This window comes from Frieseomelitta varia, unplaced genomic scaffold (assembly GCF_011392965.1).
Source record: "Frieseomelitta varia isolate USP_RPSP 00005682 unplaced genomic scaffold, Fvar_1.2 scaffold_707, whole genome shotgun sequence".
Classification (NCBI taxonomy): domain Eukaryota; kingdom Metazoa; phylum Arthropoda; class Insecta; order Hymenoptera; family Apidae; genus Frieseomelitta; species Frieseomelitta varia.
In genome coordinates, this window is record NW_025110487.1 from 154287 (window position 1) to 180839 (window position 26553).

At 32.1% G+C, this 26553-nt stretch overlaps 6 protein-coding genes, 1 long non-coding RNA gene and 1 pseudogene across 9 annotated transcripts; 4 read left to right on the forward strand and 4 right to left on the reverse strand.

Moving 5' to 3' along the window:
• Nucleotides 1-2458: 2458 nt before the first annotated feature.
• LOC122535358 lies at nucleotides 2459-3469 on the reverse strand (annotated as a pseudogene).
• A 540-nt stretch (nucleotides 3470-4009) lies between these two features.
• On the forward strand, nucleotides 4010-5299 carry LOC122535366 (2-oxo-4-hydroxy-4-carboxy-5-ureidoimidazoline decarboxylase-like). Its single transcript, XM_043666837.1, has 3 exons — nucleotides 4010-4748; nucleotides 4806-4883; nucleotides 5008-5299. Exons 1-3 carry the CDS (start codon nucleotides 4529-4531, stop codon nucleotides 5253-5255), a joined length of 546 nt encoding a protein of 181 aa, XP_043522772.1. The 5' UTR covers nucleotides 4010-4528; the 3' UTR covers nucleotides 5256-5299.
• A 42-nt stretch (nucleotides 5300-5341) lies between these two features.
• Nucleotides 5342-5872, reverse strand: LOC122535363 (proteasome maturation protein-like; the record flags this gene model as incomplete). The annotated part of the gene is made up of 2 exons (XM_043666834.1): nucleotides 5342-5495; nucleotides 5706-5872. Coding segments are annotated over 2 exons (186 nt in total), but the record flags the coding sequence as incomplete, so codon positions are not given.
• A 106-nt stretch (nucleotides 5873-5978) lies between these two features.
• Nucleotides 5979-6773, reverse strand: LOC122535365. The gene is made up of 3 exons (XR_006308155.1): nucleotides 6387-6773; nucleotides 6133-6230; nucleotides 5979-6036 (listed from the first exon to the last, which is right to left on the reverse strand). It is a non-coding gene; the product is annotated as an uncharacterized LOC122535365 (long non-coding RNA).
• A 3100-nt stretch (nucleotides 6774-9873) lies between these two features.
• LOC122535353 (protein MAK16 homolog) lies at nucleotides 9874-11479 on the forward strand. Its single transcript, XM_043666823.1, has 7 exons — nucleotides 9874-10036; nucleotides 10111-10157; nucleotides 10221-10364; nucleotides 10440-10752; nucleotides 10826-11062; nucleotides 11133-11210; nucleotides 11287-11479. Exons 1-7 carry the CDS (start codon nucleotides 10022-10024, stop codon nucleotides 11422-11424), a joined length of 972 nt encoding a protein of 323 aa, XP_043522758.1. The 5' UTR covers nucleotides 9874-10021; the 3' UTR covers nucleotides 11425-11479.
• Nucleotides 11480-11519: 40 nt separating this feature from the next.
• LOC122535355 (post-GPI attachment to proteins factor 2-like) lies at nucleotides 11520-21827 on the forward strand. Of its 3 annotated transcripts, XM_043666825.1 has the most exons (7): nucleotides 11520-11716; nucleotides 12685-12998; nucleotides 13067-13334; nucleotides 13410-13607; nucleotides 13677-13801; nucleotides 21314-21324; nucleotides 21379-21827. In XM_043666825.1, exons 2-7 carry the CDS (start codon nucleotides 12834-12836, stop codon nucleotides 21392-21394), a joined length of 783 nt encoding a protein of 260 aa, XP_043522760.1. In that variant the 5' UTR covers nucleotides 11520-11716; nucleotides 12685-12833; the 3' UTR covers nucleotides 21395-21827. The 3 variants fall into 3 exon arrangements, with proteins under 3 accessions (XP_043522760.1, XP_043522762.1, XP_043522761.1); XM_043666827.1 differs by lacking the exons at nucleotides 13677-13801; nucleotides 21314-21324; nucleotides 21379-21827 and adding an exon at nucleotides 19884-20016; XM_043666826.1 differs by lacking the exons at nucleotides 21314-21324; nucleotides 21379-21827 and having other exon boundaries at nucleotides 13677-17340.
• Nucleotides 19138-20978, reverse strand: LOC122535354 (integrator complex subunit 12-like). The gene is made up of 3 exons (XM_043666824.1): nucleotides 20461-20978; nucleotides 19955-20276; nucleotides 19138-19568 (listed from the first exon to the last, which is right to left on the reverse strand). Exons 1-3 carry the CDS (start codon nucleotides 20884-20886, stop codon nucleotides 19417-19419), a joined length of 900 nt encoding a protein of 299 aa, XP_043522759.1. The 5' UTR covers nucleotides 20887-20978; the 3' UTR covers nucleotides 19138-19416.
• Nucleotides 21828-22365: 538 nt separating the features above from the next.
• On the forward strand, nucleotides 22366-25450 carry LOC122535356 (serine/arginine-rich splicing factor 1-like). Its single transcript, XM_043666828.1, has 2 exons — nucleotides 22366-22666; nucleotides 22926-25450. Exons 1-2 carry the CDS (start codon nucleotides 22629-22631, stop codon nucleotides 23080-23082), a joined length of 195 nt encoding a protein of 64 aa, XP_043522763.1. The 5' UTR covers nucleotides 22366-22628; the 3' UTR covers nucleotides 23083-25450.
• Nucleotides 25451-26553: the final 1103 nt, after the last annotated feature.

Consider the following 26553-nt stretch of genomic DNA (forward strand, 5'->3'; position numbering starts at 1 on the left):
TACTCATTTATTACGAAATTAATAAAAAGTATCACATTAAAAATTCGAAATACTAAATTATTATTATCAAATATCACTAAAATATTATTATATACTATAAAATGTTTCCCAATATTATCAGATATATATGAATATTACATAATATAATCGAATTACAAAAATTATACTGTGGATATTCATCATATTAGAAATTTAAATATACTCCGAACAAATCAAATATAGCGCGCTTTTATTGTCTGCGCAGTACTCAAATGACGGGATGCGCAGAACACGTTCAAAACTAACCGTTCAATTCTAACTTTGTTAAGAATATATGTATGAATTGAATGTTAAATCAACAAAATAATGCCAGTTATTCAATGAAATAACAAAACAAACATAGAAATAGATTTAAAAAAACGATTATTACCATTTCGCCACGAAAAGATTTATCCTCTGATATTTCAAAATTTCTCTCGCAATTAACTCGCAATCTACGCATAAAAAAAGAGAAAAACATTTAAATAAACGTATATTTATGATTAAATACAATTTATACAAAAATTATATTCAACTCAACTGTAAAAAAGGATAATGTTGGATAACACATACGAGGAGCACAATAATCCTTGCACTGCGAACACTCGCTTTTTAGATAGATTCCTAGTAATATAGATATAGTAATATATTACAAACTTTGACCAGTGCATGTGCTGCCATCTATTCAATTTGTTAGTTTTAATTCCATTCGAAAATTAGAGTGATTCAGATGGCAGAACCATCAATATACAAACACAGCAATAATATTAACATTAATATTAATAATAATAAGTGACAAGAGCAGACGTAGTAATTAGTTTCATCACTTCACTGATATGCAGTGCTAATGCCAATAAAGAATACTTTCATTCGTTAAAAAGCTTTATTAAGAAGATTAATTTGTAAACTTTTCCAAATGCGTCTTTAAAAATAAGATATTTAGCTTTTTTCCTACATGTACTTTCCATTTTGTACAAATCTAAAATTTGAAATTTTTATTCAATAGATATTGAAGAATGTCTTTTCACATACTGTTACTCTCTTTGTCTATCACACACATGTTTGTCGTCGCAAACTTTTGTGGCCCTTATTTTTTGTTTCTTTTTCTTTTTTTATTAAAGAGAACACGCTTGGAACCTTTTATGAGTTCATTTCACAAATATGGTACTAGCAATATATTTACATAAATATTTCTGTATTATCAAGTTATGGACATTAAATAAAGAAGGAAAGAGAAAGAGAAAAAAAGAAAGCAAAGATGTGACAAAGGAAAGAAAAGAAAAAAAAGAGAACAGGAGCAGGAGAGTACAAGTAGGTTAAAAAACAATCTTTTATACTAGGTCATTTCTCTTATGCACATATATGTAATTGGAACTTTTTCTTACGTTTTACAACGTCTAGAGTCTAGGTTGTTAGTCGTTTTTAACGTTCGCTTTATTCTATTGTTGGTACTGTTTGTATCATAAACTGGTTAGTGTTGTTCTTGCTACAGTCGTATTATTATAGTATTTGTTTTACTTTTTGATTGCATTCTGTGTTAAAGTGTGTGCTGACGACCCTTCTCGCTGTGATGTTGCGTCCTTGAATGAAATTTATTTCGTACAATACAGGCTGCTAATGTTTTTCTTGTGACAAAAAAGTATTCTCTCGTGAATTCAGGATAGCTCCAAGTATAGTTTAGTCTCTATTCCTCGTATTCGATTTAAAAAATTCACAAATTATTCTTCTTGACAAACTTTTCCTTCTAAACGTGTGCAGTGTATAATTTTGAACTTGGTAGCGCTCTCTGTCAGTAATGCAGTGTACTAACTAATTTTGAATATAATTTTAAATTTTCACGCCAATAATTCATATTCTATAAACGTACATCTCACAAATAAATTTAATTCCGATATTCAATGTAATTTGCGGTAAATTGAAACACATTCGAAACATATTTGAAAGAGGCTGTTCATTGGCTGAACAAAATTTGAAAATGATTATTAATACACATTGAAACGTAAATGGCACGTAAAACGAAGGCTAGGGGTCTAAAATAGACGAAAATATAAAAGTTAACAAATTATTCTTTTTCATTATTATTATAAAAGTTAACAAATTATTCTTTTCACGTGAAAAGTTTTTTCTCATAATTAATGCAAACTGTGACATTTTGGACATGGTGGCGCCATCTATTGGTAATTCAGTGGTAATAATTAATTTTAATAATAACAATTCGTCCATTTTAGGACGCACAAGTGGTATAAAAAGAAAGCTGAGAATCTAATTAAGAAGTTAAAATTGCAAAAGTTCATAATTTATTTTCCTAAATTAGGTGTTTTTGCAAATGAAAGTTTCATCGATTTATGGACACAGAAACACTAGCACTGCGTTGTGGCAAAAAGGTGGAACTAAAACCTGTTGCTGTCCTTGTCACACGCAGTTACTCTCTGTCGTATCGTATTCCAAGCCCTAACTATTTGGGAATAAAACTTTCGAATGGAGCATAACTTTCATTTTTTATCCAACCTTTCGTTGGCGAATAGATTTCACCGCTGGAAAATATGCGATTAATGGTATAAATTCATTTGCTGATCCCATATTGATATTTCTTAATAAAGGTGTTACGTCTTTTAGAGCAATACAATTCATACCAACGGCAATTATTTGCCCCGGCAATGCCTTTCTATAGCAGTCTAAAACAACTTCTTGGAAATTGCTTCTGTCCACTATATTTTGAGTGCCTTTTTCACACGAATAAGAAAGCCACGTCTTAACGTTTGGATATTCTTTTAAAAATTCTATTAATGCTGCTGCTTCTTGATAACAGAGTATAATTTCTAACGCTAATAAATTTATACCAGTATCAATGAGAGCATTTATACGTGATTTATGCCATTCAATGATGATACTGCGGGATGTTTGGCCATAAGCACCATTATATTCTGAACCATCCGTATGGTCCACAGGAGCCAGCAATCATAGGATGTCTGTTTTCTACATTGTCACTGTCCTTAATTTCCTTGTTATAATCATTCACTGCAGCTCTAGCAAGATGTACAGCCTTGTGTAACAGCTTTATAGCTACTGGAACTTGATACGTACTTGTTTCAATAATATCTACACCTGCTTGCAGGGAATCTAAATGCGTGTCATAAACTGCATTAGGGTTTGTTGCTAAAAATCTTGCTGTCCATTAAGGATCACCATCAATCTTTGCATCAACATGAGTGGATAATTGCGAACCAAATCCACCATCTAAAATCTTAATATCCATCTTTCTTTTGTGTTGTGACACAAAGACTATCCCAATTTCCTACTAAATTTGTAATAATGAACTTGATAATAAAATGCAACAATATTTAGTACGGTAAAAGTGTCTCACAATACAAGAATTTATACAAGAACTGTTCAAAACTAGCTACTTCACAATTCTGTATTTCTTATCAACTATTCGGAAATTAATCGCGATAATCTTCTATCCTTGCAATGAATGGTATTAAATGTTAATTTTTTTTTTTTAATGCAGTTTCACTAGATTATTAAAAGAAAAACCATGAGTAAATGAAATTACTAGATAATATTCTAAAGAAATTGTTTCTAACTATTGTACATACGTACATAAATAAATACGTACTGGCGTATAAGATAAATATACACATACAACACATGTATACAGTTTGTAACGCGCATTAAATGATCGATACATGATTTCTTACAAATTTTGAATTCTAAATGAGTTTAGAATTATTAACATCATGAGGCAAAAAAGTTCAAATAATTTGAGCTTTGCTTTAAATTTAAATATTTAAGCACATCGTAAACAAAATACGTGTTATTTTAAATACTTTTATTTGTATTTATCTAGATTTTGATATACTTCAAATGCTACTAAGTTTTTAAAATATAACATTCGTTTAAGTATAATTAAAGATTTTCAAAATTATTATTCACTTCTTTAAACTATTATTGCATTAATATTGTACAGCGTGCAATAGAATAATTGATATTACTTAATAGTAATTGAATATTTTTATTTTATTTAATAAATAAATCTTTATTTTTGACCTTGAATTTCGGTTACCAGTAATAGAACATAGTTGACCGCTAATAGTTCGATAAACATATCGAAAAACACTTTATACGATACATTCTTAGCAAGAAACAGTTTATATTTGTCGTTTTAAAATTTAAAATGTTTATGTTTATATACATATATATAAGGTTACTTCATTTAAAAAGGAGTACATTTCAAACGCGTGATATTAGTTACCGATTATCTTGTGAACTGTCCTTATACTTTTTCTCCAAGAAGTGCAAAGAAAGAAAAAAGCAGGGTAGTAGTCTGTGGTAAGTAAGTGGTAAGTATTTTATAAGACTTGTATTTTTTTTAAATTAGTTTATTATACATACATAATTTGAACTATACAATTTTCACTAAAAGATATAATAATCTACGAATGATGAAACTTTACAGTTAACTTCGAATATAAACATATAAACTTTTAAATTACTTATTTTTGTATTAGATATGTACAAGACATATCAAACAGGTGGAAATTTTAGTTTATTAGACATAAATGCTCTCCCTGACGAAGAATTTGAATGGCTTTTTGGCAATGTTATTGAAAAGAATCAAGCGATTGCAGAATATGTAGCACAGAGAAGACCATTTAGAACAGTTCAAGATCTCAAAGATTGTTTTTATGATTATTTATTTGAGATGAATAGTATTGGTAAAAACAACACATAATAATAATAACTGTTATATAATGTTTATATCAGAATTTTTATATATTACGACGTAGACTTCATGTTAATTGTGTTATTCATTTTTAGAAAAAATAAGTGTAGTGCTCAGATATCCAGATTTCCTAGAAAACTTGGTATACTTACAAGAATTTTCTAATACTGCAACAAATACTACACAAGATCCTGAATACCAATTTATAACGAGACGGCAGAGAGAAATAATGGAGGAATACAATGACTTGTGAGCAAATTAAAAAGAATTAATAATTTCACTGCAAATAAAGGATTATAAAACTTACGTTTATATGTGTTACTTCAGATACAAGCTAAAATTTGCTATACCTTTTGTAATACATTTACAACGAGGAAATAAGGTGGAAACAATTCTTGCAGCAATGGAAGAACGTTTGACACACGCAACAGCTCACGAATTAAATGTTACAATGGAAGAAATTTGCAAAATATGTAGTAAAAGAATAGATTCGCTTGTATGGCCGGATGTATAACGAAATTTATCTTTAAGTAAATTCAATGCTATTTGTAAATTCACTTAAGTAAATTCAGTGCTATTTGTAATAAAGTACCTTTTAAATTAGACACTTATTAATCATTTATTGTTACTTAGGATGTTTGATAATATAAAGTAAATGATTTACTATTAACAGAAGATTATAAAATCCCAAGACTTTTCTCAATAGCGTGCGGTTGGCCTATTTGTTCCTTAAATTTAGGTATATTTAATATATCTTCAAACATAAATGTGTAAAAAAATTGTTAGAATTTTAACATTTACTAATCAATGCCTTAGAAATTATGAACCAACATTAATAATAAACCCTAACGAATATTTAAAATTAAAATAAATATACAATTGATAAGCAATAAAAGCATCTAACTAATCTTTCTCTCCCTTGGATTATTTGATTCAGACGAAGGAAGTACTTTAATTAATTTACCCTATTTCTTCATCCTTTCCAAGTACATCTTTCATCATATGCGACGATGGAAGAAATGGAAGTCTTCCAATCTTTTCAGCAGCCTTTAATTCCATTGCCAGACGTATTGGAGCATGTAATCCTTGCGTATTTCTTAACAGCACATGTTCAGGCAAGTACAGTTTTTCTCATACTAAAAAATACACATATATAATATATAAAAAATATCCATATGTAATACATATTATAAACTTTCGTACACCTATTGTTATATCTCAACAAATAAAATTATTTTCTTACATTTTTTTCTGATGCTTCCAATAGAGGTGCATAACCTGTTGCCTGGTTGCTGCTAATCCACCAACGAAACAAATCAAACAGTAATACATTTGATATTAGATGTGAGTTTAATTACTAATAAAATTGTAATGACGATAATCATTCGTACCCTAAAACCAATGGATTCGGTATACCATAATTGTTATCATGTATATTGAACTACTCGTTGACAGTAGGTTTTGGAACAAGTGGTGGCAAACTGAAACTCTGAAATATATTAGTGAAAATTTGTATTCTTTTTTGTATTTTTATGCTTTAGTCACCGAAGCGTTACAAGTAATTGTTCCATTGTAAAAAAAATGTATCTAAAATGTTATAAGAAACTATTTTCAAAGTATAACACAAATGTATATTATTTCTAACCATTGTTACTTGATTATATGTCTTATGCATAAGTCTTCAAGAAAACCAAATCACGCAATGTGAATTTACAACACAATATACATTAGTTTCACAAATTCATTAAAAAATCAACTCCACGGTTACATATGCAAGTCAGTAACAATATCATTAATAACACAAAACATAGACTCGAAATTTTCTCCTCCGATTGATGCTTCGATCCATGGAGCAAAATTGAAATATCCTTATAAATAAATTTTGCAAGTTAAATAAAATACAGGAAGAAAACTAGAGGCTTAAAAACGACAAAACAATTCCAAACATTTCATAATTGAGCTTCCAAATTAGGTATTTTTGGTAACTGAAAAAAATAGCTCGTTTACGTACACAAATGCTAGCAGCGCGTACTAGCAAAACGATGAAACTAATGTATATTGCTGTCCTTGTTGCAATCAATTGCGCTCCTTATCTATGGCGCATATATGTCTGTCCTTGTCGTACATTAGTCTGCTCCTTGTCTAATGACACTAGACAAGGAAAGCAACAGTGTGCAACAAGGACATGTTTCGATCTATTGAAAAAAAATTCAACTTTTTACACACACGTTTTTCTAGGACAAAATACACATAGAAAGAAAGGGGGAAGCCTAATTTCGAGGCGGCATATAAAAAAGTACGCAAACTATTCCTCTAAATTAGGTTTTTTTCGTAATTAGTGCGAACTGTCACAAAATGGACACGGTGGCGCCATCTAGCGGTAGCTCAGTGGTAGTAATTATTTCTAAAAATACTTATTTCTGCATTTTACGGGTCAAATGGCATATGAAAAGAAAGCTAAAGGTCTAATTAGCATAATACAATCACCAAAGATCACACTTCAATTTGCTAAATTAGGTTTTTTCGCTTATAAAAATTTCTCTGTTTTACGGGGTAAGAAACACTAGCGCCGCGTTGTGGCAGACCGGTGGAACTAAACGCTCTATAACCACACAAAGAAAATAATTATTTTTAATTTTTCACGCCACAAATTCGCACTCCACGAGCACGTATTTCAAAGATAATACTATCAACTACGTTCGCAAATAAATCTGAATCTAATATTCACTATAGTTTGCGAGAAAATATGCACTCATTACTGGCACCACCACTAACGTAAACGAAACTGAAACATCCTTTATATACGGAAACTATACTTAAAAAAAACATAGAACGCAAGCTGAAAGTCTCTAAAATTGAAGACGCAACCATAACAGTACACAAATGATTTCTCTCAATTAATTTCTTTTCGTAATTTGTGGAAAACTGTCACCTGTCAATGTTTAGATGCAACGTTGGCGCCATCTGTTGGCGACTCGTTGGTACTAAAAGTAGAAAATTCTGTTTTTAGTAGTACCGAGTTCTCAACAGATGGCGCCAACGTTGCATCTAAACATTGACAGGTGACAGTTTTCCACAAATTACGAAAAGAAATTAATTGAGAGAAATCATTTGTGTACTGTTATGGTTGCGTCTTCAATTTTAGAGACTTTCAGCTTGCGTTCTATGTTTTTTTTAAGTATAGTTTCCGTATATAAAGGATGTTTCAGTTTCGTTTACGTTAGTGGTGGTGCCAGTAATGAGTGCATAATTTCTCGCAAACTATAGCGAATATTAGATTCAGATTTATTTGCGAACGTAGTTGATAGTATTATCTTTGAAATACATGCTCGTGGAGTGCGAATTTGTGGCGTGAAAAATAAAAAATAATTATTTTCTTTGTGTGGTTATAGAGCGTTTAGTTCCACCGGTCTGCCACAACGCGGCGCTAGTGTTTCTTACCCCGTAAAACAGAGAAATTTTTATAAGCGAAAAAACCTAATTTTGCGAATTGAATTGTGAACTTTGGTGATTGTATTATCCTGATTAGACCCTTAGCTTTCTTTTCATACCCCATTTGACCCGTAAAATGCAGAAATAAGTATTTTTAGAAATAATTAGTACCACTGAGCTACCGCTAGATGGCGCCACCATGTCCATTTTGTGACAGTTCGCACTAATTACGAAAAAAACCTAATTCAGAGGAATAGTTTGCGTACTTTTTTATATGCCGCCTCGAAATTAGGCTTCCCCCTTTCTTTCTATGTGTATTTTGTCCTTGAAAAACGTGTGTGTAAAAAGTTGAATTTTTTTTTGAATAGATCGAATGATGTCCTTGTCGCACACTGTTGCTTTCCTTGTCTGTCGTCATTAGACAAGGAGCGCACTAGTGTTAGACAAGGACAGACATTTATGCGCGGTAGACAAGGAGAACAATAGCGCTTGACAAGGATAGACATATATGCTTGGTAGACAAGGAGAGCAACAGCGTGCGACAAGGACAACAACAGGTCTTAGTTCCTTCTTACTGCCACAACGCGGCGCTAGTGTTTCTTACCCCGTAAAACAGAGAAATTTTCATAAGCGAAAAAAACTAATTTAGCGAAATGAATTGTGAACTTTCGTGATTGTATTACCCTAATTAGACTCTTAGCTTTCTTTTCATACCCCATTTGACCCGTAAAATGCAGAAATAAGTATTTTTAGAAATAATTAGTACCACCGAGCTACCGCTAGATGGCGCCACCATGTCCATTTTGTGACAGTTCGCACTAATTACGAAAAAAACCTAATTTAGGGGAAAAATTTGCGAACTTTTTTTAATTGCCTCCTTAAAATTAGGCTCCCCGCTTTCTTTCCGTGTGCGTTTTGTCCTAAGAAAGCGTGTGTGTAAAAAGTTGAATTTTTTTTTCAATAGATCGAAGGATGTCCTTGTCGCACACTGTTGCTTTCCTTGTCTGGCGTTATTAGACAAAGAGGTCACTATATGACATGGGGAGCGTGCGACAAAGACAGACATATACACGCGATAGGCAAGGAAAGTAACGGTGTGTGACAAGGACAGTAATAAGTTTTAGTTGCACCTTTCTGCCACAACGCGGCGCTAGTGTTTTTGTGTCCATGAATTAAGGTAACTTTCATTTGCAAAAAAAGCTAATTTGGGAAAGTAAATTATGAACTTTTGCAATTTTAACTTCTTAATTAGAGTCTCAGCTCTCTTTTTATGCCACTTGTGCGTCCGAAAATGCACCAATAATGATTATTAAAGTTAATTATTACCACTGAGTTACCAATAGTCGCGCCACATTGTCCAAAATGTCAGTTTGCATTTATTATGAGAAAAAACTTATCAAAAAGAATAATTTGTTAACTTTTATAATTTTGTCGTCTGTTTTAGACCCGTAGCTTTCGTTTTACGTGCCATTTACATTTCAATGTGTATTAATAAAAATTTTCAAATTTTTTGCAGTAGATTAAGAGCCTATTTCAAATTTATATTCAATGTATTCATTTTCTCGCAAATTACATTGACTATTGGAGTCAATGTTGTAATTTAAGCTGTTATTTTATTTCTATAATATTTCTAAACATTATATTTAATGTTTCTCACGGTTTCTAACTCAAATTCAAATACAGGCGCTGTAGGATTCAGCGCCATCATTTGCGACTTGTGAGAATATAACCTATAATAGCGTTCAAGAATTTGAACACGTGTGTATTTTATAAAATAGAATTTATAAATGTTTAAATGATTAGTACAATATCTCTTTGTGAAATATAGTGTAATATTTAAGTATCAAAATGCAGCACGACGATGTAAGTGTATCAAGGATTATTTATATCTTTATATTTATATTCTTTATATTTTATATAATTTGAAACTGTTTCAGGTCGTGTGGAGTGTCATCAATAAATCATTCTGTTCTTTTAAAGTAAAGTAAGTACAGTTTAATAACAACACTGTTTAATATGATTTTAATTTATTTTTTTATTTCTCTAGCACCAAATCACAGAGGTTCTGTCGCAATGAATATAACCTCACGGGTCTATGTAGTAGAGCGTCTTGTCCTCTTGCAAATAGTCAGTATGCCACGATTAGAGAAGAAAATGGTATTATTTATTTATATATGAGAACAGCAGAAAGGTAAAAACTTCATGTTCTTTACAATGCAATGTGAAATTGTATATTCTATGATTGTATGCATATTATACTCTGCAGAATACATTTTCCAAAAAATGCATGGGAAAAGGTAAAACTTTCTAGGAATTTTGAAAAAGCGATGCAGCAAATCAATGAAAATTTGCTGTATTGGCCTGGTTTTATAAAAGCAAAATGCAAGCAAAGATTTATAAAAATTACGCAATATCTGATACGTATGAGGAAAATAAGGTTAAGAAGGCAAAAGCAGATTGTGCCAATTCAGAGAAAGATTGAAAGAAGAGAAAGACGCAGGGAAGAAAAGGCTCTTATTGCTGCAAGATTAGATACTGCGATAGAGAAGCAACTTATGGAAAGATTAAAACAGGGCATGGTATGTATTTTTCTCTTTCCCATCGTTTTACCATCTCTACCATATTTTTTTTCTTTACCAACCTTTTTTTCAGTACAAAGATATTTACAACTTTCCACAAAAAGTATTTGATAAAGCTGTAGAAGCTGTGGAAGTTGAAGGTGAAAGTGAAGCTGAAAGTGAGGAAGAAGAAAAAGAACTAGAAATTGAAAAAGAAGTGGAGTTGGAATTAGAAGCAGATGAAAGAGAAACAAATACACCTCATTTTGTAGAAGCAGAAACTGACGAAGAAGATGAGGATGATGATTTTGATGTCCAAGAAATATCTATGGTAATGTATATCTTTCGTTTAAATATAATTGTACAATTTATATTTAATATTAATTAATCTATTTCAATAGGACGAGGATAGTGATTCAGGGAAAAAAGAAGAAATCGAATTATCTGATGGCTTTGTATCTGACACTAGCGATATTGAAGTAATTAATGTTATAGCTATTTACGTTTGTTTTTCTTTATAATACGATTGTATTTGAAATTATTGTATTATTGTAGGATTTAGTACCTGCAGCAAAGAAAAATGCGAAAAAGTCTGTCGGCAAGAAACAGAAGTCCCAAAAGAAAACTCGTCCAAGAGTCGAAATTGAGTATGAGATGGAATCAGAATTATATGAAGAAAAACAAGCGAGATAAACTTTTAGTTAGGATATTTGTAATTATATTTCTAATAAAATTTTAAAATTGTTTTATATATTCTACAATATATACTATTCCTGTAATTTCTTAATTTTTTTATTTACAAAGTATAACTACAACCATCAACCAACAATCATTACAATCATATAGCATGATACAGAAAAACAACTGCAGAATTTGAAATTGGCGCTTAACATGCTCTGAAAGCATTTATACAAAACATAGATGGCATCCTTTCGAGCAGAAATTCGCAGATTAGCAGACGACACGTTTGTACATAAAGAATAAGGTAAATTCTCTCGATTTTCTGCATGAAGAATATAAATGAACATGAATGAACAAATCGCAATTAACAGAACCTTGGTTCAAATAAATTGTTATTGATTTGAAAGTGTGACGTGTTGTACAAACTTTGACAAAAATGTAGTCTTGAGAACGTGTTTAATTGTTCATTATATGTGCTGTTTATTTTTTACGTACTCAAATACACGGCTGTCTTTTTCAACGAAAAATCACAATCACTCAAATAAGATTTTAATAGGTGCTTGCTAAATAAATTAACAAATAAGTAACAGCCAAATACATATGTATACAATACGTTGTGTAGATATAACCACTTGAGTGAAGTAACTCCTCATACTTATACTCTAAAGAAAAAGAGAAAAGAAAGAAGAAAAATATATTCGTTGACGGTTTCCTAACGAACTAAAGGTTTCATTGAATTGATGATCGCTTGAAGCAAATTTGCTCATTGTTTGCGAATTCTGTGCAAAAATATTATAATAAATCGGCTCCAGCCAAATGTCACGAACATCGCGTTACCCGTGACAGTGCTTTTGTTTGCTATAAATAGAAAAAGTAGGTTATCCGCAAAATCAATTCTGAAAATAGAATAATTAACTAAATACATTTATCATTTTGTTTGTAAAATTTGCAAAGAGAGTCCAAGAGAATCATAGTTTTCATTGTTTTGTAGAATTATTTTTGTTTTATTTCATAAATCTTGCTGTAATATATCTTTTTAAAATGTTGATAAAAATTCATGAATAATGTGATTATAAATAAATTTCATTGCGACAAATGTGTATTTGATACGTTGATGTTAAGAATAATTGATAAATATTGTTAATGAAATGTCAATTTTATCTTTATCGTGATATATATGTTATATAAATCTATTAAAAATATTGACTAAGCTTCAGTATGTTTCTGTGTTGTCTGTTATTTTATTAATATAAAATTTGTTTTCTATTACAGGCATATTATGAAATTTTTAAAAGAATTTTTTGACATCTTTAATGAGAATTAAAAGGAGACATGACCCTAATGTAGACTGATTCGGATCTTGCATCTCAAATTTGCTTTTTATTTTGTACATCAATGTCAAGATATTAGATAATTTCACTATGGAACTGAATAATGTGGGAAACAATAAAAGTTCCATACACATGGCAATATCATTTAAAAAATTGTGTTTGGCAACGGTGTCCTTACCTCTTGTCACACTTTTAGTCTGTTTTGTTACAGCATATATCTTCCAACAAGATGATATCCATGAAACACACTGCAGGGTATGATATTTTAAGATCTTTTTCTTAATTCTTCTAAAATTTCCTAATGTGTCTCTTCTTGATTTTAGGTTTATAATGTACTTCCATCAATCTCAGCTATAACCGGTATATCTCCTCAAAGATATTTATGGCGTATAAGCATAGCACTACACATAGGTCCACGTCTAATTATTGCCAGTGTATATCATTCGTATTATTATAAAATACTTAAAACAATTGAAGACGTACCTTCTAAAATTATGGGATCTAGACTTTTAAATCTATGTTATTGGTTAAACATTGCAGAAGTGGCAGCCCTATGTGGAGTCACATATATCTCTAATAGAGAAAATTATTGTGAGTAATAATGTAAAATATAATAGAATATTTGTATAAAAATAAATTGTATAATACAATAATGGTATTTTTCAGCTGTGCATGAAAAGATCTTCATCCTCTTTATGATTAGTTCTTTAACATATATGCTAACAGAAGTGAGATTGGGTCGTCTTGTAACACCAAATGCACAAAGTCTTCAGTACAAACAAGCACTTTTTATAACTAGTCTTGTTAGTACTGTTGGACTTATTATTTTCTTCCTAAAGCACAGGCTACTGTGTCATGATCTGGGTAAGAGAATTTACACATTTTATAAATAAATTATAAATCATTAAATTATTATAATATCTTTCTTAACAGCATTTAGCTGGTTTTCCTTGTGCGAATATGTGATTGCCTCTGCAAATATGGGTTTTCATGTAACTGTAATTCTAGACTTTCCTAAGGAGCAGCTGATTGTTGGAAATGGCTTATCTACCTTAAAGGTGGATTAATTTGTAATATTTTATACTCATTATTATCTTATTATTGTCATCAAAGTGCCTACTGCCACTGTCTGGAAGTGCTATTGCCAAAAGTGATACCATATATAATATCGTACTATAGATAGCTGAGTATCCACTGATAAATATTGGTAAATATTTCTTAATAAAATGGTTGTAATGGTTATATAAATGAAATCAAAACTTTAATGAAATCAAATATTAAAAAATTCTCTTATCTTAAGGAAAATAATTATGAATGCAAGATCTGTATAATAGTTGTCGTAATTTACATTTTTTCTTTTTAGTAACTTATTCAGATTGATTGTAAATTTATTCAAATCACGATTTATATTTAAAAGTATTTCTAAAAATATTTATGAACTATATACTTATTCACATAAATAATTAAATTATATAGATGACTTTTATTAAAAGATATTTTTTATGTTTAGTGGATACACGGTTTGAAGCACAATATTTTTTCTATTAGCAGATTTTAGCGAAATAGAATTAATTTTATCGTTTTAAGTAATGCTGCAATACGTAAGATAGTTTTGTGCTTAGCATTTGCTTAGTTGATGACTTTTATCTTAAATACACTTTCCAATTACAAAAAGGCACAATTGAAAGCTAAAGCCAAAAAGAGAAAAAATATTTAAAAAAAAATCTAGCGCTTCCAAAGTATGGCACTGGTATCTTCCCAGGCAATGAGAAATAATCTTTAATGGCCTTTTAGGTAGTGAGAATTTGTAGTGATACAGAACAAATATGTATCCTACATACAAACAATATTTAACATAAAAGTCCAAAATAATGAAATTTCATATTTTATTTCGAAGAAAGAACTATTATTAGTATAAAGTAAAAACATGTGCTTATTTATCGTGAATTTTAAATCGCTTCTCTAGTTTTTAAAAAGTGAGATTTCTAGTCGATATTTTATTCTAGTCCTTTTACAATTTTCTCTTTTTTTTTCTTTTTTTATCTGTTTTAAAAGTAATATCATCGTTCTCATGTCATGAATTTTTAACACATTGTTAGCATGTAGGATGCATTTGCGTACGTTCATGGAATAATTGTACGTAATCCTAATTTAAGATATACATAGTAGAGATATTATTTATCATTGTACAGCTATAATACTACTAATATATTTTATCGTGTCTATATATCATACGAATCATACACTATGTAAAAATGAAAGGAAAAATACAACCAAAAGAGATGTCAGTTACTCGATACTCATGTAATATGGATTGTAGCAATATTGTATCATGAACATAAGGATGAATTATTATATTCATTTACGTAGCGTATGATTCTTAAGTACAACACGATTGGCATTTAAATAATCACGACGAAAATAGGAAATGCAAACAGAAAGTGAAATCGATGATTATCTTGTACGATATATTCCTGACCAAAGCATGATTATTACGTCCAAAAAATACGGAGCAAATTGACGAAGTTAATTCGAATAACTGTTTGTACTAAATTTTATAACGACATGTTCCCTTTCAAGATATTCGCGTTAAATATTTCACAGAGAGCATTAAATGAGAAACAAGAAAAACTATTTGTGATAAAGTGCACTATTGGAATCAGTTGTATAAATTCCTACGATTGTATATATTACTACGACGTTACGTAAGTAAAAATATGATTTTGTTTTTTAAATGCAATTAACTCCAAGTATATTTGCATGGTATATTTTCGAATACGAATAGGAATATTTTTTTATATTGACAGACGTCAATATGTTTATGTATTTCACAACTTTTTTTGTTGAGTATCTCATAATTGCAAGCTAAATTCAATTGTCAAGTGTTCAAAAGCACGTGAAAATTGTAATGTCATGTACAATCATTCGAGCAACATATCTTGATGACTACCATCGTAAAAAGCAAGCATTTGTAATTGCCATATAGAAGTAATCGCAGACTGTTATGAATTAATTTATTGGTACCGAACGTTAAAATCCGTGCCAAGTGATGATTAAAGATACCGTGCGTATATTAGAGATCTATTACATTGGGATAGATCTCGATCTGATAAGACAGAATATCTTTAATGATTCACTTATTCGCGATAAATCGTTTTTACAATTTTATTCTGTTCAAATATATTTGGAAATTAAACGATTTTCTGCACTTGTTGCATACAGATGAAACATGCACTGCTATATATATATATTAAAACGTTGTCTTTATAAGGCAACTACGCTATATAGGAGGCTTGAAAAGGAGGCCAGATGTGATAATTTCTGATCAATTGTTTGAGAGATTTCTTATTATTCGTTCGAGTAATTATGATAATGAAAATTATTCTAATTACAAATACAGCATAGCTGAAATAAGTTTCAATTTAATTGTTAATTTTCTGCAATTCATTTTTGATGAAAATAATCTCCCAAACAATTCTTCAAAATTTTCCACCCATGTCTCAAAAACACCTCGTATGTCACGATTCACTCAGACATTATGTTCAAAATTATTACATTAATGTGTATATTTAAACTAGATAATATTATATCCACCGTTGTTCATCTTGGTATCTGATTTTATAGGAAGCTTGTACATAAGCGTTATCATTATATTATACTTGACAAACGATCGGTCGCGGTCAAGGAACAAGAGAAATCTAACACGATTTGTGTAAAGCAGCATCGTCTATGTCGATGCCAAAGCACGACGTGGAACAACCTTGACATGTGTCAGAATCTCTGTTTAATTGATGTCAGCCACTTGGCACGATGACACTGTCATGAATTAGGTTGAACGTCTCCTCGCGACTCTTCGAATAACAGGTTTATTATGTAAAGTAGTTCAAAGCGGGTTCTGGAGCAGAGTGATACCATCACTATAATTATAATGATTATTTATTAAAACTGTCACATTTACACTTTGCTCACTCTGTCTCCTCTCTCTTCTCTCTCTCTCTCTCTCTCTCTCTCTCTCTCTCTCTCTCTCTCTATCTATCTATCTATCTATCTATCTATCTATCTATCTATCTATCTATCTATCTATCTTTCTCTCTAAATCACATGTACATAGAGAACAAATGCACATACACAGATACATAGCCAAAAGTATTGAAAATACAGCGTGAGAAACTTTTTATCACGATTAATACTCGGATTAAAGGGATCGATGATAACAGTTTATTGATCAAAGATTATAGGGGTATTCTAATTTAGTAAATATGAAATTCAATTTTTGGATTTTTTTCATCGCATGAACGATAATTACGTGTTCCCAAAGATTTAAAAAATTTAAAATAAAAACGAAGATAATTAAAATATTTGGCGCCATAAGATGTTCAGTCTGCATTATCACTTATCTAAAACAGGGGTTAATCTAAAATTATTTTTTTGTCACGTGCCAAAAATCAGTGAAGAAAATAATTATCTAAATTGGAATATCCCGTTTTTGCGATTAACAAGATGAAAGATGAAAAATTTTAAAGATATACATACGTAGTATTGTTCATTTGACATCTCTAAATCGTTGCATGCATACACGCACATTAGTATTTTTGAAAACAGCTTTTTACCATTCGACAACACGAGTTAAATATTTAAAAATTTCATCTTGGAAAGATCGAATTTGGTAGAAAAAGTTAAGTACGATAGATACTCCTTCCCAAAGTGATTAAAGAGAGAACAATATAGCTGATGAAACTAATCGAAATATTTGCTCTGCTCTTAGGATTATTATTATTATTCGTGCTTTTTGTATTTTTAGAGTGACAAGATTTAGTTACAAGTCGATATTTTATGTATAGTTATTTACAGGTATTTGACGAGATTGCGTCTCGTAATTGTGAAATCATCAAAAATCTCAAAAATGATTTCATAGCTATGAGACTTAAAAATAAATATATTTTTTTTTTCTTTTTTCCCCGCTAAAGATTTAGAAATTTCGCGTACCAGGAACTTCGTAGTTTCGATTGAACATTCTAATTAGCAATAATAAAGTAAAGAGAGTAATGACAAACATATCGATTCGATAGAATGATTGGAGTTTTTTGATTTTCATGTATTGTATATAGAAATATGGAAACGATAAGGAAAAATTCTGATAAATGATATTTTCACATGAATGTTATATGCTTCCTTTTAAAAATTATTCTTTCACTTGTTGCAGTAGAAATTTGAATATTTTTTTCTTTCTCGGTACGTGAATTATGGAGACTATCGACAATTCTGTGATAATCAGCACAAATATGTAGCTGTTTTACTCTTTGCGCTTTTATGTTTGTATAGCATTTTACGTATTATCTTTTACAGAGTTTCTTCTAGTAGCAGTAATTTGTTTCCAATTTTTCGGGATCATTGCTGTTTTTTAATTTCAATTGAGAGTTTGTTATACGCGTTATCACAGAATGTGCTACTGTTCTAATTGAACTCTCTTTGCCATGGAAAATTGCATGTAAAGGTGTCTTCTTGAACTTTTGAATTTTACTATGTAAACACAAAACGAAAAACGATAATGCTAAAGGACACTTAATACTTTGATGATAACTAAAAAAAGATATTATTGAGTCTTTTTATGGACGAAAATGCTCAAATCTATTGAATTATACTTTCGTTTAATCTTATTTAAAAAAAAAACGTTTTGATATATCTAGACGAAGCCGAAAAGTTTGATTCGAGCAAAAAATTTTTGATGAAAATATCATAATCTAACTGTATGACACGATTATATAGGTCGTGTAGATTCTATAAATCGAACACGGTAGAAGAGCTAATATAAAACAAGATTAAAAGAAAGAGAACGACGATTTGTCACGGGAGGTGTGCTCGCGGCTGTCTGTAATTTTCTGGCGCCTGAAGCTCAATCTTCTCTTATACGCACGATCAATTAGAGCGAAAGTGATCGAGCGTCAAGTCCGACTAAAACTTCGGCATGTCTGCCGAAGGTAATTGAACTCCGTTGACCTTAATACAGAAAACGAATGAGCAAACGGAACGAACCGTGCGACAACGATGGATGAAGTTTGCGTGAATTACCAATAGACTGCGAATATTTATGCATTTGTAGAAAGTTTCAAGATAAAAAAAAAAAAAAATGCACAGAATGCTTTTAATTACTTTATAAATTCGAATCAAGTCGAATACCCAAAGTTTGCATACTCGTAGGCAGCTGAAAAAAAAATATGCAAAAGTGTCGAAAACTAGAATAGAATATCGAAAGTAAAATATTGATTGTAATTAGTTAGCAAGTGAAACAAATTTGAATCGAACCTGCATAAATATTCACAGTCTAATTAGCAAAATTATTATCGATATAGAGTGGGTGATCGTGTTTTTTTCAAATGTAATTTATTTTTATGATTGGTTGGTTGGTTTGGCTGAAAGTGTAGTGTAACGAGCTACGTTTATAATCGGCTTAAATAACGCGCCCTATACTGTGATTGAAGCGTTGATACGCCAGAGTAAAGTGTGAAACTGCGTGGATTTTTTTTAGAGAGCGAGAAACGTTCGAGATGGATTTTCCATTGTTCATGTAATACGTAATTAAATATAATTAAATAAAGCGTACCGTGCATGTACCTTCTGGCCGTTTCGAGTTCTTCCATCTTTTATTTTCTTTCAATTATTGGCAATACAAATATCATTTTATTATAGAACGAGTGACTGAAAGTTTCGAACCAATTCGTTTTCTTAATTGGCACGACGATCCTATTCTCGTCTTTTCGTTCAAATAGAAAGAATTTTTTGTACTCGATGCAACTTCACCAACACAACCAATTCGTTGAGAAATATCTAAAGTCATGAAAATCACGAATATTCTTTATCGTATATATGAATGAAATTGAAAAACAAATTGATGTGGGTGTCTTGTAACTGATCCTACACGTATACACGTATACACATACATTTATAGAAATGTCACAGATAATCTATTAATCTATTATAGGAATAATCAATCTAATATTAATCTATCATTAATAAATAGAGATATTAGTTTAATCATTTTCCAAGTCAAGATATATTTAAATGCACATTTAAATATTCAAAGGCAATTCCTTGCATGAAAAAATTTTATTTCATATCTTTTATTTTTTTTTTTTTTTTCAGATAGAGTCACCTTCTCATACAACCAACCAGTTACAAAACATTCTGTATGACACTGAGGCACATATATTTACCGGACAAAGTTTGATCAGCGATATCAGTTTCATCTTTCAGAAGATTCCCATTCAATCTGCTCGATTTGTTCACTTTCGCAGAAGCTTCTTTGGCTTTGCCATCATCGTTCAGTGGACGAGATCTTTTCACTTTCTTTTCATCGAACGCAACGACAGAGTTTGCTGAAGAAGTATCCATACATTTTCTACACCGCCACACGATTCTCGGATCGTAGATATCGATGTCGACGACAGGGGGTTGATGGCACAGGGGATGATAGACTTCTTGACATTCTTGACACTCCAGCAGTATCAGCGGTCCTAACTTTGCTCCGTTACAGATCTACGATTCCACGAAGTGAAATTAGGTAAAATACAAAGTTATTTTTATACGACAATTTACCGACTGTCAAGTTGACGAATGTGAAACGTTTTAATCACAGGTAGTGTACGTTTTTTTAAAATTGGTTTTTTACTGATTCGATGCACGTTTCGAATGATTGGTAGAATATAAATAACGAAGAAACCTTGCACAGGAGTCCATCTCCAAATCCTTCGTCAGGAATAGATATCCTGGGAATGTCCATCTTCTCGCTACAATCCTCAACATCTATGTCAAATACTTTCATCTGTTTCCAATTACTTTCCGTCGTATCATTCGCAGAAAACAACGGACTTGTGGTATTTCTGGACAGTTTATCATTGCCTTTTTTACGCCAAGACGTTTCCGATTTCTCGTTGGCGAACAATTTCCCACAGATTTTCGTATTCTGCAGAAATTTCTTCGGCATCCTGGCTATCAAAGTTGTGTCAAAGCCATACTTCTTCTCGATAGACGTATGCAGCATTTTACGAAGTTTCTCCGCACTGTCGTTCTCCGTCGAATGTAGCAGTGCCAACGCGTTGTAAAATTCCTCGTCAATGTCAGACGCATCTTCCATATCCTCGTACATTATATACGTTTTTGAAAATGCCTTTTCTTCGAAATATCTTTTTCTTTTTCTAAAATTTTTTTTATATTTCAAATGAAATTCCTCGTGCTTTTTCAAAGATAATGTGTAGAACACGAAATAATCAGCAAGCTACTAATTGATTTTAATTGTTTAAACTACATGTTTGACATTTATTAGAAAAAAAAAATTTTTTGCATTACTCGACTGGACAAAGTATAATGTAAAAAATGCACTCAATTAATCGAAGATGGTAGACACTTTAAATCATTGTTATTATTAGATGCCGATTTAAATAGTAGATAGAAAATTATTTCCAAATTTTTCGTAGATGCATAAAAATCTGTAGTCTACTTGACAAGATTATAACTAGTTGCTTGAAGCAATAATAAAATTCGAAGATGACATTCTTACTCTTACCGTGTTTCAGAATTTTCGCGAGTTTTGCAAAAGTTGAAACTTTTTGTTGCTTCGAATAGAAATTCAAGATAAAAGGTCCCTTATAAGCTAAGGAAAGTAGATGTGAAAAGTTAACGAAGAAGGTGAATATCAAAGCTGTTCGATTACACGAATAGTAACGATACTAGTACGAACTTGAGATGGACGTCCATTGTGAAATGCGCCGAAGGAAAGTAGTTGATATTTATCAGCTCGAGTATCGACTTGCTCGACCGATTATACATCGATAAAATTGCACCGATGCACCATTGTTTTCCAAGCTGACAAGCTACCAACCGGTCTGCCATTATTACAATATAATATGTACGACCTGCTATGAATGTCAGCGACAATTTTCTATAAAAATGTGAAACATGTCATGGATGTTTCATTCCAATATCATTTGACTAAACACAAGGATGATAAAATAGCTTTTTCGGTAGAATTTTACAGAAATTACAATTTTAAATGTTTTTCTTTTTTTTTTTTTTTTGTTACAACAATTGCAAAAAAGGCATTTTCGTCAATTTTTTTCTTTTGTTACAAATGTTTATCCTGATTTTCTAATACATGTAATACACGTTATTCCGAATCATGCATATTTTTTAGGGGTGTGCGAGAATTCCCGAAAATTTCGAGATTCCCGAAGGAATCGGTTTTCCCGAAAATTTCGAGAACCCAGCTACCGTTTCTCAAACTACAATGCAAAATATGTAAATACACAGTTAAATTCCTTCTGCCAGTGAAATTATTGGAAACACGGATTCTAAGAATCGTATGACCTGATGTAAACGAACGTGTGACTGCGTGCTTAGTACTTGTATTATGTACGCTGCTGAGCAGTATCGCTGAGAAATTCGGGGAGCTCAGACGTATATTTCAAAATCTGTGTAAATTTAATGAAGATTAAAAATCTTTAAAAAAAATGTCGAGTGATAGTGTAGTTGTGGTAGCAGGAAGTAGTGCAGAATATATCGTGTTAATTACATTTATCGGTTTTGATCAATATATTAAACAAAGCAGTAATTCCGGACATACAATATTCCGGCAATCTCGTATAAACGGCAGAATCAAAGGTTGATATACTTTAAATTTATATTTACAATCAAAATACTTATGATATTGCAATACGTTGATATAATATATTAAAAGAAGAATCGTGCATTCAAGGATTAAACAACCCTGCGCAACCCTCGGATTGCCTTTGCTGTTGCGAGAAACCGGCGAGTGGCGATACACCGATCTCTGGCATTGGATTTCGTTGGAACAGAACGAGCTGGCGCAGTGGATCCTGGGAGTGTGAGTGGATGGAGCGGAGTCGAAGAAGACGTAGTCAGCGTAAACGGTAAGGAAAGGAGTAAGCGGCGAACCGGGGAGAGAGAGACGCGTAGCTCACCTGGCATACCAGCAGAGTATCGCGACACATTTTGATCGAATTCTTCTCGAGGTCGAGGAATGCCGGTATCTCCGGTAGATATTATTACATATTTAGGTGGAACGGTACGCTGCCGGAGGTAATACACTTAGACGTATTCTCTCTCTCGGTGCGCGTTGCCGTTGAACGTTGGTGTTAGTGAGGATGTTACACAAGTATTGGTGCACAGAGCTGACGATAGGGGCGATAGAAACGGCGATGGCGGCGGTGGCGGCGGCGGCGGCGGCGACGGCGGCGGCGGTGGTGGTGGTGGTGGTGGTAGTAATAGTAGTGGTGGTACAACGGGGGATATGTATCTAGCTTTACTCGAACACACCGCTCTATAACCGTGTGCCTCTGCTCCCGACCTCGAAGGATCGCAGTTCTGCGCGATATCCTGCATATCTCGGCATACCGTCCTCGTCGTTTCCGACATTGTTCCCCGGCCCCGGCCCCGACCCCAGTGTCCCGGCTCCAACTCCCGATCCACCGGCGAATAATCCTACTCGTTCGACGTCTACCGGGCCCGGCTTCTCAGCTAGATTCCACTCGATTCTGGTACCGTGCTTGCTGCACCGAAAACCCGCCACTGTCCATAATAATTGAACGCTTTTTCCGATAAACACCATCGGACACGCCTGGCAATCACAGCTTTACACTGCCTTTAGAGAATTTTAGGGATAGTTTCAGTTTTGTCAGGTTGTTACATGTTTGAAATGGCATCTAAATTTTAAAAGAATATCCAAGAGATATAAAATCTTTACTATATTATTGCCATCACTCAGATGGAAGTCTCCTTTTTTCCCTCGAAAAAAGATTGTATCATCGTAATGTTACACAATGTGCATTAAGCAAGGAAATATCCTCAGTAAGGATTTTTCGCTGCATTATTTTCAGCGACGATTTTTCACGTTGCAGTATTCTTATCGTAAATAATTTTACGATGCCTTTCGCAGCCCCCTCGTCGATTTTATTACTTAAAAAGAAAGGGGTGAAAAGACGTTCGATCCATTCCGACGACGAACCTTCGCATCACCTCATAAACTTGAAAAACATTTCTTATAACCGGCGGATATTTTGCGGGGGTGAGATTCCTGGAAGAGCTTATCACAGCGATGATTTACTTGCACGAACGACAAGCTACAAAAGTATTAAAATATCGCGTGAACAGCGCATTCGAGGAATTCCCGTATCATCCGTGGAACAGAGATGCTTTTATAAAACGTTACCTTTCCTTACGAAGTTTATCTCTTAAAATTTCTTCGGAATACCTTTCGCATTTTAAGGATACGTTATATCCTTTATTACGTTTCTTTTCTATTCCTTTTTCTGTTTCATTTTCAGAATCTTTTAGAATCTACTTAGCATTTTCGATTAAAAATTTTGAGAATTTGTAATTAAATCGTCCATTGAGTCATCATCAATTGTAAATGACGAATGATCGTTTCAAAATTCTGATTTTCTTTAAGTTTCAAGATTAAAAAGATACGTTTTCGATAATACCAATGTAATTTCGGTGAGCACTTGACCCGCCAACGTGATATCCGAACCATAATCTAGCCATTGTCGCGACCCAACGTAACAAATCCAAGTAGGAACTGGAATTGGCCAGCTTCCGTGTCCTGAGATGTAGTTTCAAACAATGTAGGAACAATAGATGTAACTTTTGTGAAATGATAATTTCAAGTTTACCCCAGTTTCCGCAGTATCTACCGTGTTGTTATGTCCAGAAAAAATTTTTTCAAAGCGGCACATTCACGTACAATTGTTAATTAATTTTTTTTCTGTTCTTATCCGAAATATTTGTAAAAGTTTATTTTCTTCAGAGGAGATCCTCTTTATTCAGACAACGGGCCTCCAAAGTTTCAAGATGATATTGTTTTTTTTTTTTTTTTTTTTTAAGAGAAATTATACGTTTTCATTCAATTATGATTCCAGTAGGAAATGCCAACCAAAATGAATTTACGGAATGGTTATACTTTAACCGAGGGTGAAGAGAGAGCCGCGGACGCGAAATTGCTGTGAAACTAACGGAATCGTTTAGCCGGCGCGCGGCTCGTCGACACGTCACGAAAATCGAGCGTTAACGTAATTAAGTAATTAAACCTCGCGGGTGAAATCGGACCGTGCCTTTACCCCCATTCAATGTGTCGCGTTCGGTGAAAATCCGCACGAAAACTGTGCGCGTTTCAGCCCCGCGGCTCGCCAGCTACTGTCACCGTGCACGCTCCGCCTACTCTGTGGTCGTTCGTAAACATTTGTCCAGGCACAATGTGTCCAACTGACAAAAGGAGCTTGCTGCAGTACAGCGCGCGCGTTTAAAAGCATTAATTACGACCGCTTTTGTCTCTCTGTAAAAGGCATGCTTTGACCGTCATTTTGATACGTGACATTCGATTTCACGAGCGTTTTGTCATGTTTAAAATCGGCCCGATAAACGCTTGCACGTGTGCGTTCAACCACACCGACAGTCTTCAACCTATCAACCGGTCCTTTATTTTTTTTTCTCTCTCTCTCTTTTCGCGTCACTTTGAGCGTTAATCGCTTTCGCCATTGCGTCGAGCAGTTCTATGTAGAAAATGTCATTTATGTATGTAAGTACGTATAAATATTAGGGATATTTTCTACTAATTTTTTTCTAAATTGTCTGTTTGTTTCTAATAATCTTTTAATCGTAGCGCCTTGGTTATTATTATATTACGAAACTGCACTATTATAACTAGAAAACGATAAAAATGCATTAAATTCAACAATGAAAGTTTCTTTTTATAATTGCAATTATAAATCTAAATATTTGAGAAACATTTCTTGTTTTTCATCTTTCGAATTTTATGTAATAGTTATTTCAACCTTGTTACTATTTTTTTACATGTTATAATTTTATTTACATGTTATAATTATACTTAATTATATTTTTATAAGTAAATAATGAAATAGAATATTTTACCGCATTTTTCTGATAAAATTTCATGAAACAATTGACTTCTGTAGATAAAGTAGGAAGCTTATTATCCGAGTAGTATCGATTGATTTAACAAATTTGCAAGAATATATTCAATTTGTTTTTTCTAATAAAATCAGTAAATTTCAAATACGAAAACTTCAGATTTGGATATTATAAAACTAAATATAGAAAAAATCAAATCTTTCAAATTATGTTATAGAATAATTAATTTTTAATCAATTTATATTTTAACATTCTATTTTTTATATAATTAATTTGCAATTATACATAGACAACTTTTTCTGTTGAAAAATTATTAACGAATATATACACGTGTAATAACGTAGTAAATATAATGAACAAAAAATATAATGAACATTTACTACTTTAATAATATGACAGTTTGTAGAATGTCAACAAATCGATAATAGGAAACCACATTGTTTGTGTGAGTAAACATAATTTAAGATTTTATGGCACACTTTGTAACTTACCCATTTAAAATTCCACACACAAAGACCTTTAAATCGTAACAAAAGCTTGAAGAAAGGTGTGAACCCCCCCCCCGGAAGGAATGGACTCTGAAGAAAATTATTACACAGGTATAAAAGAAAACTAACCCTAAGCTGATAGAAAAGCTTTTCTTCCAATAAAGTATGCAGATAGTAATCTTACAACAATACACCTGTACTAGTGTAATTATGACTTTGTCACCTTATGTACACAAATGATTATAGACAGTCTGTTATTGAAAAGATGCAGATGAACGTGTTTATGAGTACAAACGTAATATGGGGACCATAGAAATATGGAGACCATCACGTGATCATCATTTAATAGTAAAAAAAAAAAATAACTACAGTAAAGTGAATAG

Bases quoted from the DNA above. Each gene is read 5' to 3' on its own strand.
- LOC122535354 (XM_043666824.1), bottom strand. From the start codon at position 20,886: ATGTACGAGGATATGGAAGATGCGTCTGACATTGACGAGGAATTTTAC. The intron at 20,277-20,460 runs GTTTCTTCGTTA...GTGGAATCGTAG, and splicing joins GAGATGGACTCCTGTGCAAG to ATCTGTAACGGAGCAAAGTT. The intron at 19,569-19,954 runs GTAAATATATGT...TCATGACTTTAG, and splicing joins CGCTGATCAAACTTTGTCCG to ATATTTCTCAACGAATTGGT.
- LOC122535355 (XM_043666825.1), top strand. From the start codon at position 12,834: ATGGAACTGAATAATGTGGGAAACAATAAAAGTTCCATACACATGGCA. The intron at 12,999-13,066 runs GTATGATATTTT...TCTTGATTTTAG, and splicing joins TCCATGAAACACACTGCAGG to GTTTATAATGTACTTCCATC. The intron at 13,335-13,409 runs GTGAGTAATAAT...GGTATTTTTCAG, and splicing joins CTCTAATAGAGAAAATTATT to CTGTGCATGAAAAGATCTTC.
- LOC122535356 (XM_043666828.1), top strand. From the start codon at position 22,629: ATGGAGCGGAGTCGAAGAAGACGTAGTCAGCGTAAACG. The intron at 22,667-22,925 runs GTAAGGAAAGGA...ATTGGTGCACAG, and splicing joins AGACGTAGTCAGCGTAAACG to AGCTGACGATAGGGGCGATA.
- LOC122535366 (XM_043666837.1), top strand. From the start codon at position 4,529: ATGTACAAGACATATCAAACAGGTGGAAATTTTAGTTTATTAGACATA. The intron at 4,749-4,805 runs AATAATAATAAC...ATTACGACGTAG, and splicing joins TATTGGTAAAAACAACACAT to ACTTCATGTTAATTGTGTTA. The intron at 4,884-5,007 runs GTATACTTACAA...CAAATTAAAAAG, and splicing joins CAGATTTCCTAGAAAACTTG to AATTAATAATTTCACTGCAA.
- LOC122535353 (XM_043666823.1), top strand. The intron at 10,753-10,825 runs GTATGTATTTTT...CCTTTTTTTCAG, and splicing joins AAAGATTAAAACAGGGCATG to TACAAAGATATTTACAACTT. The intron at 11,063-11,132 runs GTAATGTATATC...CTATTTCAATAG, and splicing joins ATGTCCAAGAAATATCTATG to GACGAGGATAGTGATTCAGG.